General features: G+C 39.1%; 2 protein-coding genes across 4 annotated transcripts in view; one reads left to right on the top strand and one right to left on the bottom strand.

Annotated features, from left to right (window-relative positions):
* Nucleotides 1–582: 582 nt before the first annotated feature.
* LOC122970733 (zinc finger protein 2-like) lies at nt 583–8542 on the bottom strand. 3 transcript variants are annotated; one of them, XM_044336908.1, is made up of 3 exons: nt 8398–8542; nt 5916–6241; nt 583–3164 (listed from the first exon to the last, which is right to left on the bottom strand). In XM_044336908.1, exons 2-3 carry the CDS (start codon nt 6157–6159, stop codon nt 1840–1842), a joined length of 1569 nt encoding a protein of 522 aa, XP_044192843.1. In that variant the 5' UTR covers nt 6160–6241; nt 8398–8542; the 3' UTR covers nt 583–1839. The 3 variants fall into 3 exon arrangements, with proteins under 3 accessions (XP_044192843.1, XP_044192844.1, XP_044192842.1); XM_044336909.1 differs by having other exon boundaries at nt 8386–8542; XM_044336907.1 differs by lacking the exon at nt 8398–8542 and adding an exon at nt 7523–7834.
* A 1649-nt stretch (nt 8543–10191) lies between these two features.
* The window catches only part of LOC122971093 (rho GTPase-activating protein 23-like), a 70962-nt gene continuing 61659 nt past the window's right edge, over nt 10192–19494 (top strand). The window contains exon 1 of the mRNA XM_044337567.1: nt 10192–10950. Coding sequence (XP_044193502.1) covers nt 10942–10950 — 9 coding nt within the window. The 5' untranslated portion in view covers nt 10192–10941. The remainder of the gene's footprint in view (nt 10951–19494) is intronic.

Consider the following 19494-nt stretch of genomic DNA (forward strand, 5'->3'; position numbering starts at 1 on the left):
ATTAACAACGTGTAAATGTACGTGTCTCCAGTATCTTGACACTCACACAAACCAGGCAGCTCAGTAATATTTAGTCAGAAACAGTCAAGATAGACACACCTTGTCTTTAGCTGGTCTTACCCTTTCTGATGAAAACACATCAGACTTCACTCCAGTACATTTCAGTGGACACTATTGTATAGACATGACCTGATAACATGTCTCACTTTTACTGTATGTTTACAACTTGCACATTCTGCTGTTTTGTTGTTTTCAAATTGTGTTTTAGTCCATAATCAATTATATAAATTTTATACATTGCTGTTTATTATGTTGTTGGCATGGTGAGTTTGTATTTGCAAGTGCCTCCTGTAATGTGCCGTCTTTCTTTCTTTCAGCAGACATTTATCATGTTTTTGTCATTGTTAAAAAATAAAACAGGCATACTAATAAATTGTTAAAACTGCTCAGAGTTAATGTGACAGAAGCATTATGTGTGCCTTCTGGTGGAAGAAACGATTGCAGAAAAGTTTCCTGGGGTTAGAATATTTTGCAGTTGCAGATTCTACCTCTAATATGATGTGAAAGCACATAAAACATGAATCAAAGCAACAAACCTTGTTGATTTTAATATGAATTTTGAAAATGAAATGTTATTTTGTTAGTTTCAGCCATCAGTTTTCCTAGGACACCAAATAGCAGTAAGGACACACTGAACAAACACTATGAGACATAAGCTTGGTTTGTACACTGGAACTTTTCTATATTTTATGTAAAAACACATATTTCTCACACATTTTTGCAAAATATAATATTACAAATTAGAATTGTATAACTTCATAATAAATAAACATACAATGAATAAAATTAGGAGCCAAAGATTCTGTGGGATTCTGTAAAATTAAAATACAGGCCTTACAAAAATCTAAATTTCTATTCTCAACAAGTGCTGAACACACTGGAACACTTTTGTTTTTTGGCAACCAAATACTCTGTCAGCTGCTACTTACATCACTGGGTTTGTCAGATAAAGTGACATAAGGGACAGTAAGGAAAAAACAGCCATAAAGTCTTGTGTATTGCACTCATAATGAGAAAAAGGGCAGAGCATTGTAGGAAATATTTCTGTATTAATGGCAATCAAACACCCAAGTTTTGTTACTCATACCAAAATTGCACTTTTATCGATACCTTGCCTTGAGAAACATGAACATGTTTTTCTATAAAACCTTTTTATTCATATCACAAAAGAACCAAACTTTTTAAATGTTGGATGTTGCCTAAACACAAGCAGTCATACAAGAGCTTTGACACAATAAAATGCTAAACTTAGAGATTCTTGACCTTGCAAACAGTAGTTAATAAAACAATCTCAGCACAAGTTAGCATGATAATCAGACTGATTTCCCATTTCATTTCACATCATCATGTTCATGTTAGGAGGGGAAGTTATTTTGTTTCCATTTTTGATGACATCTCGTACATGTTGGCTCAACAGGTGACATGGAAGTTCATTCTTAAGAAAACAATCATTGTTTCATTCTCAGCTTTTAAGCCAACATGTATGAGAACATCTCTAAATCCATGACAACTGGGCAAACTCCATCTCCTGGTGAAGATCATGTGATTGGATCAAAAGCTCCAGAATAGCTGCCAATTAATCTTGTGGTGTGTTTTGTCAACCGGCAAATTTTTTATTTAAATCAGAACAGTATGATGAAAAAATTAGTCAACAAGATTCTGAATCTGACTTTCAGTATTTGACAGTTTTTGAAACTTTGGACACATTTCTGTTAGTATCTAATACAGTGCTGAGGTTTGACAAAATGACAAAGCCTCATGTCAACACGGGTGCAAAGATTACAATCTGTGGCTCTGCATGTGACAGTCCAGAGAAGACTTCTGACTAAAGCAGCAGCTGCACTCTTGGCACTGATAAGGTTTCTCTCCTGTGTGTTTCCTCATGTGAACAACCAGGTTGCCTTTCTGAACGAAGGATTTGTGACACTGTTGGCACTGATACGGTCTCTCTCCTGTGTGTATCCTCGTGTGATTGACGAGGTCTGACTTCTGACAGAAGTTCCGCCCGCAGAACTGGCACTGATATGCTTTGTCCTCTGTGTGGATCTTGACATGTCGTATCAGAGTCTTAGTCAGGGAGAAACATTTGCTGCAACATGGACACTTGTAGGGTTTCTGCGCTGTTCCAGCTTCAAACTGAACTACGAGCTCGGTGGATTTTTTAGAAGCTCTCTCCGGCAGGATGTTTGTGATGCTCTCAGCTTCACCTTGTTCACCTGGATTCACTGACAGGAGCAGCTGATGGTCAGCGGTGGTGTCTGATGTTCCGCCATCTGCTGCGGTTGGCTCAGTTTTAATGTGATCGACTGGAACCGTGGCTGAGTGTTTATCTATATCTGCAACAGTCTGGATCTGATAAAGACACAGAGGCTGCAGTGACTCCTGGTCAAACTCACTTTTATCATAGGGAGTGATAGTGAGTGGAAATGTCTTAATACCATCTGCCTCTTCCTGTCTGGAGTCCAGCTCTTCTTCCATCTTTCTGCCAGGTGTCACTGATCTGTGGTGAGTTTCTGTATGAAGGTTGAGTGCCAGCGTTTTAGTCAAACACTGATGAGTTTTCTGCTCAGTGTGCTTTTGTCTGTGAATAACCAGACTGTCTCTCTGGTCAAAGCTTTTGTCACAGTCTTGGCACTTGTATGGTTTGGAGCCTTTGTGTATCCTGGTGTGTATAATGAAGTCAGACTTGTGGTAAAAGTAGCGTTCACAGAACTGACACTGATAAGACAAAGACTTGTCCTCCGGGTGCCTTTTGATGTGTCGCACCATCGTCTTCTTGGAGGAAAAAACGCTCAAGCAAATGGGACATTTAAAAGGCTTCTTCACTTTCAGGATTTTCAAAGGCATATTCAGCTCACACTCTGGTTTAATATCATCATCATCACCATCCTCACCATCATCATCATCATCATCATCAATATCAATCAGTATCTCTTGATCACTGTCGGCATGTTGACTGACAGGAGAGTCTGGGTTAGTGTCGTTGGTGTTGGAGTGGTCTTCTGTCGGCTGTGTCGTGGAGTTTCCTGGTTCCTCCCAGCACACGCTGACGTTCACACTGGCAGGTGGCATCTTCACATCTGTGACAGACATCTGTAGAGAGTCTGAAGCAAAGAAAGACACACTTCATTTTACTGATGGTAATGAGTTTTTAGGGCTGTCTTGTAAAATTTAAGTCAACTTAAAGGCAACACATACTGGAGACATAGGTCACGCATCAAAACCCACACCTCTTATTTTCTATGTGAGCCCACAGACTGCAGGCATCATTGCAGGTTGATGTGCATCAACGCAGCAGAAAAAATAGCTATTGTATCACATTTAACATCTAGACTACCATACCTTACTGCTCCTATTGTACCTTGTAGATGTGTGTTGCACTTTAGAGGCATAGGGTTCTTCACGGTCAGGCTTCCTGTGTGATTTCCATTTTAAAACATACTTTAAGATATCACTATTTTTACTGCACGTGAAGGTGTTGGTGGTATTTCATGTGTATTAATAGTAGCTAGGTATAATGTCAAGTAGACAATACAACTCACTCGCTCATGTTTCACTCACAACCAGAGGCATTTTTTTACACTTCAAGTCTATTTTGTTGTCTTTTACGTGTGTAACCACAGAGACTGTGTGTTGAGCTCTGAGTGCTGCAAAAATGCAGGTGACCTACACTCAATACTGAGCCTCAACACATCCTGTGTAGACACACTGACAGAGGACTGAAGTTGCTGCTCTGCTGACATGCTGCTATCACTATCCAGCCTGTGTATACATTATGTAAAATAAACATCATTTTCAAACATCATGTGAAAAGGCATTGAGTCTGCACCTAAATTGAAGTGACCCTCCACTAATTTTACACATGAAGTTCAGTTTACTCTTCATAGTTCTACTGAGCCTGTGAAAACTGCTGTATGATGTCTTCTGTGACTGTGCTACAAACTGGTGGTGTGTCATTTGAAAGCTGTGGATGTTTTCCAGGCAGAGTGGTTTTCATGAAATATAAGCTATCAACATTGCGTTAGGATGCAGTGTTTTTGGAGCTTGGATCTTTGGAGGGACTAAAAGTCTGGATATCTCAGCCGCTTCTGCTTCAATTTTGACCTTTTTTATCTGTCTGTCACAAGTCCCCCAGTATTATATATGCAACACTAAATCAGTGGAATACCCCTTTTGCTTAGTGTAGACTGGTACCTCAGAACTAAATACCTTTACAAGTTTGTCCAATTCATACATCTTTCAAACCCCAAAAATGTCATGTTTTTAGAATATTTGAACATAGTTGCAATCCAGAATATTTATCTGACGCACAAAATAACAACAGTTTATCAACAGAGTCTTGAAAGTGTTGCTGGTCAATGCCAGTCACTTGTGTTACCAACTGACCACTAAGCTTTTTGAACAGGTAGAGTGAGCCTGGCTCTGTCTATTTGCTGGAAATAGTCCACATCCCAGGTCTCCTGAACAGTGGTTGAAAGTAGCTAAGTACATTTACTCAAGTACTGTACTTACCTACAATTACTACTTGTACTTTCCTTGAGTGTTTCCATGTGATGCTACTTTATACTTCCACTCCACTACATTTGAGAGAGAAATATTGTACTTTCTACTGCACTATATTTAGCTGACAGCTTTAGTTACTGTTACTGTCAGATTAAATTTTTACATAAAATAACATAATGATAAGTTTATAAATTACACTACATTATTAGAGACTAAACCAGTGGTTCCCAAACTTTTTGGTTTGTGGCCCCTTATAAAAATCTGTGTGTGGTTGTATCTCCTTGTCATGTTTCAGATCCACCAAAGAGACATTTCCCCTCACATGGTTTCAAACAAATAACTGTTTCAAACCCAAAGAGGTCAAACTCTCCAATATTTCACAAAGATGCAACAATTTAAGTTCTGAAAAATCCTGTGAAATCCTTCTTTCCTACCCAATCTATCATCTCACAACCCCTCGGATTTATCTTGTGATCCTTATAAAGCAGTTTAAAGTACAGTAGCTCCACCTCAACCAGCTACAACAATAAAACCCTGTAATAAAAAATGTTGCTTCTATTTAATAGATCAGTCACAACCAATTTTTTGCAAAACAAATACTTTTATTTTAGTACTTTAAGTAAATTTCGCTGGTTATACTTCTCTACTTTTGCTTATGTAGGATTCTAAATACAGGACCTTTACTTGTAATTAAGTACTTTTACATTGTAGTATTGATACTTTTACTTTAGTAAAGGATGTGAGTACTTGTTCCACCACTGCTCCTGAGCTAACCTGATCCATTATAAAAGACTCAAGCTTATTTCAAGTGCTAGCTGCAGTGACATGGCTCCACCTCACCTGAGTCAGTTTCGACTTGGTGGTGTCAACTTTACTAGCATTGGGTAAACAATAGATATGCACCCTCTGAGGTACAGTATCACAATGATCTGCTTCAAATATGGGTCAAAAATACCACAAATAATGTGAAAATGATTTTTAAAAAGAATATGTAAAAGTTCATGTTACTATGAGCCATATTTTATTGGCAGCATCTGTAACACATCCACTGCACCCCACACATTCGCTTTACTTCTTTGTATTCTCTATGTGTTAGAGACAGGATGGTTAGTATTGTCTATCAGGTTACACTTAGATTTTTAGACTTGTTTCTTCACTACTACTGTTCTCCATGGCACAATTATATAGCAGTACTTTTCTTATAAATAAACCCATCACAACGTTTTATTTATTTCTTCTTTTTCAAACGCCTGAGGTGATATGCAGTGTTAAGTGAGTCAATCATCTACCAATGAAAATTCTGTTTTTTTTTTTGTTTTTCTTAATGGAAAGCAAACTAGTGATGAACTGACCTTCACTGTGTGTCCTGGCAGCATCCAGCAGTCTGCGGTGACTGTCCACCACCCACTTTGAGCAGGACATCTCCTCCTCATACTCTATAATCGTTCTCTCTACAATCTTGAGGATCTCCTCGGCGGCTGCAGACAAACACTCGCTGACAAGCGCTCTCAGCAGCTCCATCTTTGCTGTTTTCACCATGGTGAGGTGTTCTCCACAGTGGCAGTTGTGGGATGAGAGTGTTTCTGAAGTAGACATGAGCGAGCTTGTCACTCCTGATCACTGCATAGTTCCACCTCAGCTCTCCGTGTCCTCAGGTCCCACCTCGCTGCAGCCATGACTGCAAACACAACAAAGTAATATTATGGTTTATTCAGATGAAAGAAAGCTCTTTTTAAACTGAGGGCTGGTACTGTATGCAAATAAATGAATAAAGGCTCCACAAGTGTCTTTGATTTAGTGTCTTCAGACAAGGTATTTGAATTCATTCTACAGGGCAGTAAAATGGAAGATTTATCTCAAAGCAACAAATACAACTGCAGCTTGTAAGCACAGGTCAGGCAGCACTCTTTACCTGGTGAGAAAAAAAATTATTCATTTATGCATTTACACATTTTCAGCATTTCACTTCTGCCAAAGTTTCATAAAATATGTAAAAATGTTTGTTGGTTCTCCTAATCTTCTGTGGTAGTAAACTAAATATCTTCGGGTTTAGGACTGTTACTCAGACAAAAAATGCAATTTGAAGACATAAGTTTGGGCTCTGTATAATTATGATGGTCGTTTTTTTTGTCTCTATTTTCTGACATTTGAGACTGTACCAACGTGTCCACATTCAAAAAAAAAACTACTCAAAAGTATTTTTCAAAGAAAATTTTTCAAAAGGATTTTTTCACAATTTTTCAAGTCTGTCTTAAAGCAACAGGTGCCCATATGAAAAGTGAAAGAGATTTTCCTCGCTGCTGTTCATACTGGATATTAAAAGATTCCCTTCAAATATGCTTTCAATGTAACTTCAGTGATGGAGGACAAAACACACGGTGCGTCCACACAGTCACTTAGCGCAAAAAATGCATTTAGTTGATGTAAGGCTTCTATGAGGCTTCAGCAGTCTTCAGCAGTCATATCAAGTGGATATCTGTCACATTTACAGTCTTTTAAGCATAAAATTCCCTCTTTGTGTTTCCTCTGACAGTGTTTCCCTGTTGAGCTGTGACGGAAGTAACGTTATAGTAACAAAAAGAGGGACTTTGGCACTAAAAAGACTGTACCGTTGAAAGATATTTACTTGATATTAGCTTCAGATAAACTTTTAAATACATTTTTGCACAGAAGGAGGACTGTGGATTTTGTCCCCCATCACTCACACTGAAAGTGCTTTATGAAGGGATCTTCTAATGGTCAGTATGAACAGGAGGAATGATTAACTTACGTTACCATTAGTGGCAGCCAAGAAATACATAAAGTGCAACAACTTTTCATGAAGTTTGGCGTTATCAGTCGTTCTCTCAATCTTTTTAGGTCGGCGATAACTTTCCCCAAATAGCTAACATAAACTGAATACACACTGTACTATTTCCATATTATGTCAACCAGAATAACAAGTGAATTGAATGCTTACCCTGCTGACAGGCACTGTTGAATTAGCAGAGTTAGCTGTAGCTAAGAAAAGCTAGCTGGCTGAACTGTCAGTTCATACAAACAAGAGCTGACAGAAAAACAAGCTGCTGACTGAAAACACACACTGTTAGATAGGTCTACTATTTCTAGTTCATTAAAGCACAGCTGGCTTGCCAAGTACTAAAAGCTACACAGCTAACTAGCTTTGTGTTACACAGAGCAGGGGTCATAATGCTAAAAACAGAGCTAACGCTGGTTACAGTGGAGCCAGCGTCTCCTTCTTCCTCGGTTATCATGTATTGTACCAATAACATCACTGCATTACCACCACCTGCTGTTCAAATCCTGGGCCTGCGTCCTCGACAACAGCTAGCACCACATTTAAATAATGCATAAATACCAGAAAAAGTCGTGATATATCGGGAAAAGTTTCACATTATAATAAGAAAGTGGGCAGATTTTTTTTTTTCTGTTATGTTGGTAATCTTGAAAATGTACAGCAGAGAATGTAATTCTCCCCAAATTGTGAATATAATGGATTCGAATAGACACGAAATTCCTTGAGAGCATTTACTACTCTGAGAAGATAATCTGAGAAGACCAGTGGTTCTCACACATAGGAAAATATGTTAGTTTAAAGAATCATGTTCGAATTAACCCATGCCCATGACAAACAGACCATACATTTTCATAATTCAGTACTACCAGAGAACCTGCAGTGGCATGATCTTATCAAACTGATTTTTTTGTTAAAATGTTATAGATCAACATGACCAAAAACGATCAACAATGGTTGATTACAGTACGTATACTGGGATACAGACTGGGGTCCATAATACATAGCAAATTATTATCTCACATCACCCCATACTTTACCGTCACGTCTCTTATGTATGATGGTAAAATGCATGATTTACATCTGTGGCCCAAAATTTGAGAAGTATATTCTACGTTCAGTTCATTTCGTTGACTAAACTATAGGCTTTTGGAATCTGTGCGCTTTCAAATCCATGTATGTGTATTGTACACCAGATGGCGCCATTCACCTTCCATAGGTTTTGTCCTATGCAGCATTTTTCGCACCTGACCTCAATCATCCGAGATTACTCTTCGATCCACAGAACCAATCTACTGATAAACCCACAGGTCATTGAAATACAGTCCAATTAAATTAGTTAATTAGTGTACCAGGTCAAAGGTTAATAATGAGTTCAAGGCTGTGATGTCCAGTAGCAATAATTCGGCATTAAAGCTATAAATTTAATCAATCTGGTGCATGTTTATTTTCCAGGCCATGTGCCTGTGAACATTAAACTACTGTGCAAACAGCAGTAATAAGAGTGATTTGTGAAGTGGGGAACAGTGGGCCGCTGTGGCCAGCCAGCCTGCCCGTTCCTGTTGTTGTCGGGTGGGAGTTTCCAGCTATACAGCTCAGGGGAAGCACCACAGGATGTCCTTTTCCTCATTCCTCAAGGATAGAATGACTGTGTATGTGCGGGTGTGTTTCTCGTGTGTGTTTCTGTTAAATAACAGAATAGGAAACATGTTTCCAATGTGTCACTATTATTCTCTGATTTCTGTCAGTTGCACTTTTTAATGATGCATCAAACTGGCCACCACAACACAGAAGTGTTACTCTAGCCTAAAATGAAAATTCACAATTAGTGTTTTTAGTAGCAGTATTCTAGAGGTGGTATCCTTGATTTTATAGACTTATGGTGTTCCATGGTTTAAATGCCCCAAATCCCCACCCTGACCACATAAAATGTCTGTCGGGACAATTCTGGGACTTTTCTGAAGCATGGAACAGTCCAACTGTGCCTAAACCTAAACCAAAACTATCATTTTAGAAAAAGGATTAGGCTATTCCTGTTTATTACTCTTTGTGTTATAAAGAATGATGGACAAAACTATGACAATAAGACCCAAGCTGTAACAAACCCAAATTATTCTTTAAGATGGTGTTTTTGGTTTGAGTTTTGGCCCAGTTCAATTCACCATTCATCATTCTTTTTATTATTATTATTTTTTTGGCCGCTTTGAACAAGTTGCTAACACAACATTTACACTATCACCTTATATAGTTGTTGTGGATAATGTTAGCAAACAGATACAGAGCAACATTAGCATTTGTTTGGATCATGTTTCTATCTAATGGATGTAAGTCCAATATTCGCTCTCGTTTTATCTCTGTATTGTGCTCCACTAACATCTGAGAAAAATATCTACCTTTTTAGCGGCTAAATGCTCCACTATGTTCAACATCTAGTCACTAACTGCTAACTTCTAATTGCTAACTGCTTTTTAGTGATGGGCAGGTAATGTATAGTGGCTTTACTTACTTTGCATACAGTAAAATAAAAACAATAAGCTAAGAGACACTAAAACGCTCCATAGAGGTGAGGGGAACATCTGCGTTGGTAATAATTCTCTGTGGGTTCATCATTGCCAGCATAATCTTTTACATTACACATAGTCATTTGACCCCTTGTTAATATAAAAATATTAACTAGTGCAGCTTTAATTTTGACTGTTTTGTTATGCAAAATTCCCAGTATTGTTCCTTCAAGTATTACCTCATCAGGGTGGATAAATGTTTTAAACATTTAGACCATGAAAGAATATAACTGTTAAACCGTCTTCTTTACTTTACAGCAGGGACTCAGCTGGTTCTCAGTATCCATGCTCCATTGACAGTTTACCAACACTGCTCATCAATGGAAGTCTATGAAGCTCATAGTGAAGCACTATGAAGGAATGAGTGCGACAGCTGCTGGGGGAATCCTACTACACTATCAGGTCACATGGTACACACACACACTCTATCCCTCTGATCCTCCTCCCCTTCACTCCGTCTCTCACTAATGCTGTGTAGAGTGAGGGAGAGAAAAAGCGGGAGGAGGGGGAGCAGCTGAAGGAGAGAGAGAGAGAGAGAGAGAGAGAGAGCAGAGCAAGTGAGAGGAGGAGGAAAAGCAATGAGGCGGTGTGAGCCCAGATTACAACCAACCACACACTGAAGGCAGGAGCGTGGAGGGCAGAAATAAACAGGATACAAGCTCCTCTGACTTATTCTCTCCTTCTGTGTCAGTTAAAAAGAAAAAGATTACACACAGGTTGTGGTCAGGTAAGGGAGGAGGGTGAGAAGAAAAAAACGAAGAGGAAGAATAGGAGTACCATAAGAACAAGCGTTTCAGAGGACGGTGCTGTCACAGAGAAGGAGGAGGAGGAGGTGATGTGTGTGAGCGTGCGGGTTGGCAACACACTAGCGATACGACACTGAGGTGTGTGTGAAGTGAACCCCCTTCCCCACCTCCCCCACCTGCTCGCCATCAAAACCCAACATCATCTACCAAGAACACAGTCTGAGGTTTCACAAGCCATGCTACGGACCAGGAGCCAGCCCAAGTCTTGCTGAATACCATGGCCCAGGTGAGAGGCTCACACACACACACATACACACACACACCTATCCAAAGCATGCATGTGGCTGCATATTATTTGAAGACTGTGTAACAGGACTATTTGAAATGCATCAGCACACACACTCACACAGAGTTCTGTTGAAGTTTTCATGAACTGAAACACACCTCTTGTCCTCTCTTTGTCTCTCTCCTGCTGTCTTTCACAGTATTAAAAGCTGTATATTTTAATACAGGCATTACATTGTCTTCATGTGTTTGATGCAGGAGTGAATGCTCAAAAAAGTCAGTCACTATGTTTACATATATTTGACATATTGGGCATCTAAGCAGCTCTTATGTAGAACTCGATGAGAGCAACAGGAGAAGAAGGCAAAACTTCTAGGTCACAAAAATAAGTCAGCTAATGGTGAGGAGTTCAAGCTTGAGGATTCTAGTTGACTTAATGTCTGTACAACCATACCATGACCATGTTGACATGCTTTTAAAAAATCATTGTAACTTTGCACTCTGGCAATCCCTGATAGAAGACAAACCTTTGAATTTCTGACAGTTTAAAGTACATCATTACTCAGAAATGATGTAACATTTCTTGCATGGATGACCAACTGGGGAAAGCAGGCTGTTGCCCCAAGAGTTCCAGACCCTCGCGGGCCCCTGAAAGCCCCAGATAGTCTGTGTGGCATTGACTTTGTGGCAATTTGATTAATTTAAAATTTGCTTGACAGTATGCACCACTAAAGCTCAACAAAAAATAAGAGCATTAAAATCAAACTGAATGTAGAAATCTCCTTACTTTTTATGGAAATATAAATTATAATGATGCTGCAGCTATAGTGCAATGTTTCCCATTCTTTAAGAGAACAAAACACTGTGGGTGTTTCCCATGGCATCTGTTGACTGAAATGAGGGCTGGTGTTGCTACAAGACGCGCTATCAACTTCCTACTGACTGGTGGATGCCATGCTGTACGTAATACAAATGTTGATTCAAGAGGTTCACATAGTCGAGCATGAGCGTTTTAATTGTCTGACCCTTTACAACATTCATCAGGTATGAATTTAATTTTGTATTTACTCAGAAAATGGAAGCTAGTTAGCCTAGCCTGCAACTTTAGCGCTGGTTCACACCAGAGGTTACTTTTGGTTCATGTTATTTCAACACCTGCAGTCCTCATCTTGCAGTCTAGAAAGAAGGTGGTCGAGTCCCATGACTTCAGCGCTCTGTATGTTACTATACGTAATCACGTAGTATCACAGAGTAACACTAAGTAATGTGCAGAGCTGTGGACTAACATGGGGAGTGCTGAAATCCCAGATGAAGCTAAGCAATAAGTGACACTATAATACCACCCAAGTGGTGCCAGTTAGGCAGTTTGAATTGCTATAATATGACCATTTAAGTGTCTGCCCACAAAAATAATCAATAAACCATTCAAACTGACAGCTACTATCAAAAATTTCCGCTGAACACTAATGTAGGGGGCGCTGTCAATGCAGAAAAAGTCTAATTTCAGTTAGACGTCAAGTGTGTCTGATTTGATTTTTCCACAAAAAAGTATAATTACCACATTAAAATCCATCTCCTCCTTCTTTCTCATTAAAAATTCCAGAATATTTGAATATGCAAATAATTCAATTTTCAAAAGTTTAGGTGCTGGACACAAGATGTCTCCTACTTCATTGTAAAGTCCATTCTCAGTGTTTGTGCACTGGAGGCTTCAAGTTTTCACATCACACTTGTATAAGTTGCCTACTGGACCATGATTGGCTTCCAAACGACTTGTGATGTCACAAATCCCACTTGTAGGCCCGACCCTTAAAATCATATTTTCAATGAGCAGAAGGAAACTTTTGTGAAAAAATCCTTCCAGTGTCAGACTGCACTTACATCATTCTGCACAGTGAAACTCAAACATCCAAGTGAAGTAACAATGAACAAAACACAGGTGTTGCAGGGACTGAGTGGAGGGGAACTTTAAATAAATTTGTTTTTAGTAAAATGACCACAAACCAACAGACACACAGCAAACTTGGGCCAAGATAGCCTTCAGATGTAAAAATACTGATTGGTTTCTGGGGCTCTGGGCAGAATTTGGCTGGGGGAAGTGCCTTTGTGTTGGGGGGGGGGGGTGACCTGCATCCCTTGGCCCTGGTTGGACACTTACTGTGTTGTTGGGTCCAACTTTCTTTGGAAAGGAGCACTCCCTCCCTGCTGTGCAGTGACACTTTGTGTTGGGCTGTGCAGTTTTGTGGAGAGGATCCTCTAACAGCGACCATAAATGACACAGCTTCTCATTTAGGCCTGTCAGGGGAATCTATTGTGTCTCACATGGTGTTGTCTATGAGGTTTTGAGCATTTTTACCCAAAACTTTATGGTAAACTACACACAGTTTTTTGGGTAGACTTTAAGGAAAGGATTTTTCAGAGGTACAAGTGTTAGTAGAACAGAAAAACATTTATTGGGAGGAGGGTGAAGCTTAATTTTGGGACTTTCGGTAGAGGACTGCAGTGCAACAAAACAGTGAAATGAAGAGGGGTGTATTTTGGGCTTGTCTCTATGAGGGAGAGGACATCTCTCTGAGAGAAAGGAAGGTTGTGTATTTTTAGCCAATCGGCTCAAACGATGCAGTGTATTCTGTCTGTGTTATGTATGTGTGTATGTGGAGACTTTGAGAGAGAGTGTGTCTCTGTGTCTTTTCATAGTTGGTGACAGAGACAGACAGTAAGAAAGAGAGAGCATGGGAGGTCTCTGAGGTCTTTATGATGTGTGGATATAGAGGACAGTGTATCCTTTAAAATAGAGCGGACATTGAGTGTGGAACAAGTCATTCTGCCCGCCAGCATAATGGAGAAACTATGTAGTCAGCCTGAGTGTGAAAGGTGCGTTGTGTTTCTGGAGGTTGTGTGTGTTTGTGTGTGTGTGTGTGTGTGCATGTAAACGTCAGGATATCCTGCTCTTGCTCTTGTGGACAGACAAACACATTTACTGGAACAAATAGTGAGGAGACAAGTTCATACTGATGAACTTTCCAACAATCTCTCAAACAATCATGGAACATCAGATATGGACTGATACACCAGAATGTTACTAATCTTTTGTTATAAAGCAGATGTGGTCTAGTCACTGTTGTCCAACTGATATGATTCTTATGATGCACTTTTGCGTCATTAAATATTTATCACTGGAAATAATTATTACTGCAATGGGAAGTCTGTAACCTGAACTGAACTTTTAATGACATCTCATTACTCATGACAAAATGTGAGTCTAATTAATAATTCTAGTAGAAGTGATACTAAAGGTAAAGTAAAGTAATACATATACTGCTAATATTTTCTGTTAATTGTGTGTTATTAACAATTGTATTGTTCAATTGTAAAACATAAGGTCAATACATATATTAGTCACAGTTTTTTTTTTAAATAAGCTAATTTAAGGGACCCCCATTAACAATATTTGTTTATGTTGTGTGTTGTATATTTAAAAAGCTAATATTAGATGATATATTGTTATCAGACTTTTAAGTCCTTCAAATAATGATATCAGTTTGGCCCTTAAAAGTGCAGTTAGGGTCGGGCTCCCGTATGGTAAATTTACCCAAAATAGCCTTAAAACCTCCCCAAAATCACTTTAGATGTTATCAATCTAAAAACATCACTATCAGACTTCAAAAACCCACATGTGTGATCTATGGCACAGCTGAAAAGAGCCTGCATGCTTCAAAAACCCTCCCTAGATAAAGGTTTAAAAATACATATCCTGTATTCAACGTGAAACAACGGAAAGGGCTTTGTGAGGTCCGGTCAACATACATGAGCTTTACTGTATGACTCACTGAAGTGACTCAGACTGAGCTGAAATGTCCTCAGCAGCGAGTCCAGCACTTCAGCTCTGCTGTCTGAAGCCTGCGGGCCTCTCCTGGGACTTTTCTGCTTCTCCTTTATATCTTTTCTCAATTACACTGCGCTGCCCACTTGTGCTCTAATGGCCAGTGTGTGTGCATACATGTGGATTTCACTCAGTACGTTGCTGTTAGAGAGGCTTTGGGCTGGCATGGGATGGGCACAGTGACAAAGGAAACACAGATGATAAGAGGGAAGCTGGATAGAGGGGCAGTTTTGTGTGTTTAGATAGATACTTTTATTGGGTTGCAACCAAGAAGAATTTGTGAAAGTCATTACAGATGTGTTAGAATTGAGGGTGATGATAAACAGAAGACAGTGAATGGGTTTACATTCAGATATTTACTGTTTCCATAAAAGTTCTGTGCACAAAAAAGCATTTAGGCCAACATGGGACTGTAAAAGGTGAACTGGATGTTACTAGTACTAATGACACCACCAATACTGCTACCATTACTACTGAAGTGTCAAATAAGGAATCAAATCTGATCAAAAGTGTTACATCATAAATAATACAGGCAAGTTAAAGGCTTCCTATGCAAATGAAAACAGGCAAAGAACCTATTTAAATCTGGTATTAACGTGTATGTATCTGTATCCGGATAAGGAAAAACACATCTGCCTGACACCCTGAAAGGTCACCTTCTATCTAAAGCTGCTCGTCAGAAAGCTACAGATGACTCGTGAGACTCTAAAGGAACTGCTATGACATTCAAGACGAGGATCACATGAACAACATGGTTAGCAGGGTTAGCACTAGTGCTAGCAAGCTTCTCCACTAGCTCTGATTACCTTCCTAAAGCACAAGTACGTTAGCCTAGTTAGCAATGCTACTATAAATCATGACATGATCTACATCAGCTCAGGAAATAGCCACTAATTAGACCATGAGTTAAGACATTTTATCAAACTACTGATTCCACTTTCAAGAAGGAACTTCCACATTGTCTTCATGTGACTGTTTTCTGATCAGCTACTGCTGTGGTTAAGGTTTGGTCGAGTGGAGGCTCAAATTGTATTTTGTTATTTGCACAGCAACAAGAAATCCTTGACAGGAACACTTAAACTTCTATTGTTTTAAGTGTTGGAACAAATGACTAATGCTGATGCTTTTCTGGTAAGGAAAGCCTCACAATCAATCAAACAAACTGCGTTGTCGCCATATAATCTGACTAGCGCTTTTGAGGAGGATTAAGGTTCGACATGTATTGTTTCGAGTTCTGGTTTATACTTCAACATATGTAATTTAAAGATGCATTTATAACATCTCAGCACACTCTTGTGAAGTACAATACACCATACAATTATGTCCTTGAATGTGACCAAGTTTGTTATTGAGTTCAAACCATGTAAGCATAAACACACTCCAGAGACATTATGAAGTGAGACACAAAAGCATTGCAGGCTATTCTTACATCCGGGCTTGTAATCGACATCCCAGCACCGGACCTGACTGTTATCAGCACTCAGCAGAGGAGAGGGAGAGGGGAGGAGGAGAGAGAAACAGACGAGGGAGGAGGAGAGGACAAAGGAGATATGAGCCTCGGGTCGGAGCAACGGATTATAATGACAATTAACCATTACTGCATGCTTTTCAAATGTTTTCATGTCACAGACTGATCTGTATGATCACATTTAGTTCAGGGTGCCATTTAACTAGATTTCAGCTGCTGTAGATTTAGTCTTTGTGTAGTTGTCTAACTGTATGACAGGACGTAATAGTGGCGAGTGAAATGTGTGACTACCAGAGTTATTGTCATTCATTCTCTTATTCAGAGAACTGCCATTAACTGTAGTTAAACTAAATTCTAGCAAACTAATTCATATTTTACCCGTATACTGCAACCACTGAATTACTGTTATTGAGCAGCTTTTTATGTACTTTAAGTCTACTTTATATTTTTAGCCTTACTGAGGGACAGCAGTGTTGTCCATTCCACAACTTCACAACATTCCACAAACTGAAATATTTCAACAAGTATTGGATGAATCGACGTGAAATCTGGTATATTTATCTTTTCCGATGACTTTGGTCGTCCCTTTCATTTTTCTCAGGCTTAAGTATCACAACAACTATTGGATGGATTTGATTTTTTATAGATATTAATCTTTCCCTCAGGATGACTTACAATGATTTTTGGCGACTTTTTATCTATCATGATCATCAGGTCAGATATTTAATTTGGTCAATACTTACAGAACTAGTGACGCTCCAAACAGCCTCAACGTGCTAAACAACAGGTTGGCACAGTGGTTGTCACAGCAGCCTTCATTTCGTCCTTTGTCGTGACTATACGCAGTTCAAGTTGCAAAGTAATCTACCAGGAATGTGGAATTGCACATATTTTATTGGCCAACAGAGAGACTTGCCAGATGACGTTGTACACATTGTAGCAACGGTTGAGCCAGGTTCAACTTTGTACCCGGACGACTCTGTGTGTTTTTACCAGAGTCCTGTCTGAACCCCCACTGTGTCAACGTAGTGGTCTTATTCAAATGAATGAGGTGGCTGCATTTTTTCAGAGGGCTAATTTCAGACTGAACACTGCTTTAGTCTTTATGCATCTTTATGTTTGTGAAAGCATGGTTTGACAGAATATCAATACAATTTAAATCGCATACAATATCCAGTATACTTACACATTTTTCTCACTGCAAGTTATTTTGAATGCGGGTCAGTTTGTCTAACTTGGATAAACTTGTATGATTGAATTGCAATTTTAAGATCACAGGGCTCCCTACTATTAATTGTATTCACTGTGGACCTCTTACCTTTAGTCCTTTTTCACTGGGCTTCAGTCTCTCCAACAGTTGTGTCCTTTTCAGCCAAAAACCTGTAATTCCTTCCTGGAATCCTCCCACTGAAATTTCACTGGACTAGTAAGATTTTTTCTGTCTCCAGAGCAGTCCTGCATTTGCGGCTGAAACTCCATACACGACACGAGTCACAGCGGTAGCGGTCACTTTCATTTTTAATAATAGCACACATGGCTCAGCCTTACAAAGCTCTGCTGCTTTGAATTTCATTGCTGCCTGATTGCAGATCCCTCTTTCTAATTACAAGTCCCTGGTTTGACCTCTGTCTTTTTTAGTATGTAAGAATTCTCAGCTGTAAATCATTTTAAATGTTTTTAAATAGGTCTTAAACATCAGATCCCAAGAGAGTGGCATTTTCAGTGCTGGTGACTGTTCCAGTGTTGAGAATGGTGCAGCAGATGAAATAGCAAGACATTAGCAAAATATAGAAATACCTGGTGAATAAAGTATTAAAGTGTTAAACTTATACATTTGTTGAGTATGATGGAAATGATCAGTGCAGCCTGAGAACAGAACTGTAGAAAGGGTGACATCACTTTGAGTGAGTTAGAAGTTGAAGGGATGAGGAGAGAAGAAGATCTTCAAAGGTTAGGCTTAAAAAAAATACACTTTACAACAGTGTTCACAGGTGCTGTTGCTTTGGTAGCTCATTATATGTATGTCCTCCTTTATGTGGTGTGTGTGTGTCACTTTCTGTCTTGAATGGTATGGGAATTATGTAATGTATGTAACTATAGTTATGTGCATGATCCCCTTCAGTCACTAATAGCAGAAGACAGAATAGCCTGATGTATGCACACACATATAGACACACACACACACACACACACACAGATACACACATACACACAGTCCGTATTTTAGCAGCTGCTCTTCATTGTTTGCCAATGTATTCATGCATTTAGACACACTATGCCAAACAATATGGCGAAATCTGCGCTGCTGATTTAATGAGCGAGGAATGTGGCGATGAATTGAAAACGATCCCTGAGCCTCACCAGCTATTGTTTCAAATGCAGTCATAATGTATTTTCATCTGCCTCTCCTCGCTCATTGGGTTTCCTCCAAATCATCATTTTTAGCAGCAGAATGAATGAAAAACACATCATGGAAGAATCTAAATATGCACACGGGAATAAAGGCATTTATGTTTATGAATTTGTATCAGAGGTGTGAAGATTCCAATTTCAACGTCATGCTTATTTTCATATATTAAAAAAAAGAAAAGACAAAAAACATCATTTTAAATCTTTATTAAAGAGAAACTATGTAGGTTTTTGAGTAAGGCAGTTTTGCCACATTCACGTAAATGGTCTGATATGACCAGTAGCTTATGGTGGCTAATGTTAGCAAAGTTTAGACAGATCTTGCTGTGTAACTAACATTGCTGAGTCTGTTTGTTGACTTCATGACTCTTCTATTGTGTTACTGTATCACTCACTACATTAAACCTGTCACTGATAAGCATTTTAATGTCTTTATCACAAAAGTAAAACAAAGAGAAATGTTTCTTGTTTCCTGCTTTTAGTCCCCTTCCACTTACTCTCAGTCAGGTCTTGGCAGCACGAATTGCATTAGTTTATAATGAGCAGAATATTTTCACTTATCTCAAAGCTTTATGACAATGGAAGAGGAAAAAGAGGAGAGACTACATTAGATAGGGCAAAAAAATGAAAGAAATGGTGTTCCATGAGACTCCTAAAATGTATTTATGTGCTATAGCTAACATCTGGACAGTGACTGCATCAGCTCTTTAGGGATGAATAAACACAGACTGCAAAAACACTCCAGCGGGGGGGCTGTAAATACAACAGTGACACATCAGAGCCTT

The sequence above is a fragment of the Thunnus albacares genome, chromosome 20 (assembly GCF_914725855.1).
Source record: "Thunnus albacares chromosome 20, fThuAlb1.1, whole genome shotgun sequence".
NCBI classification, from domain to species: domain Eukaryota; kingdom Metazoa; phylum Chordata; class Actinopteri; order Scombriformes; family Scombridae; genus Thunnus; species Thunnus albacares.

What these genes read in the sequence shown, in the direction of transcription:
- LOC122970733 (XM_044336908.1), bottom strand. Translation starts at nt 6,159, where the DNA reads ATGTCTACTTCAGAAACACTCTCATCCCACAACTGCCACTGTGGAGAA. An exon ending in TGCCAGGACACACAGTGAAG is followed by an intron (nt 3,165 to 5,915) that starts GTCAGTTCATCA and finishes TCTTTGCTTCAG; the next exon opens with ACTCTCTACAGATGTCTGTC.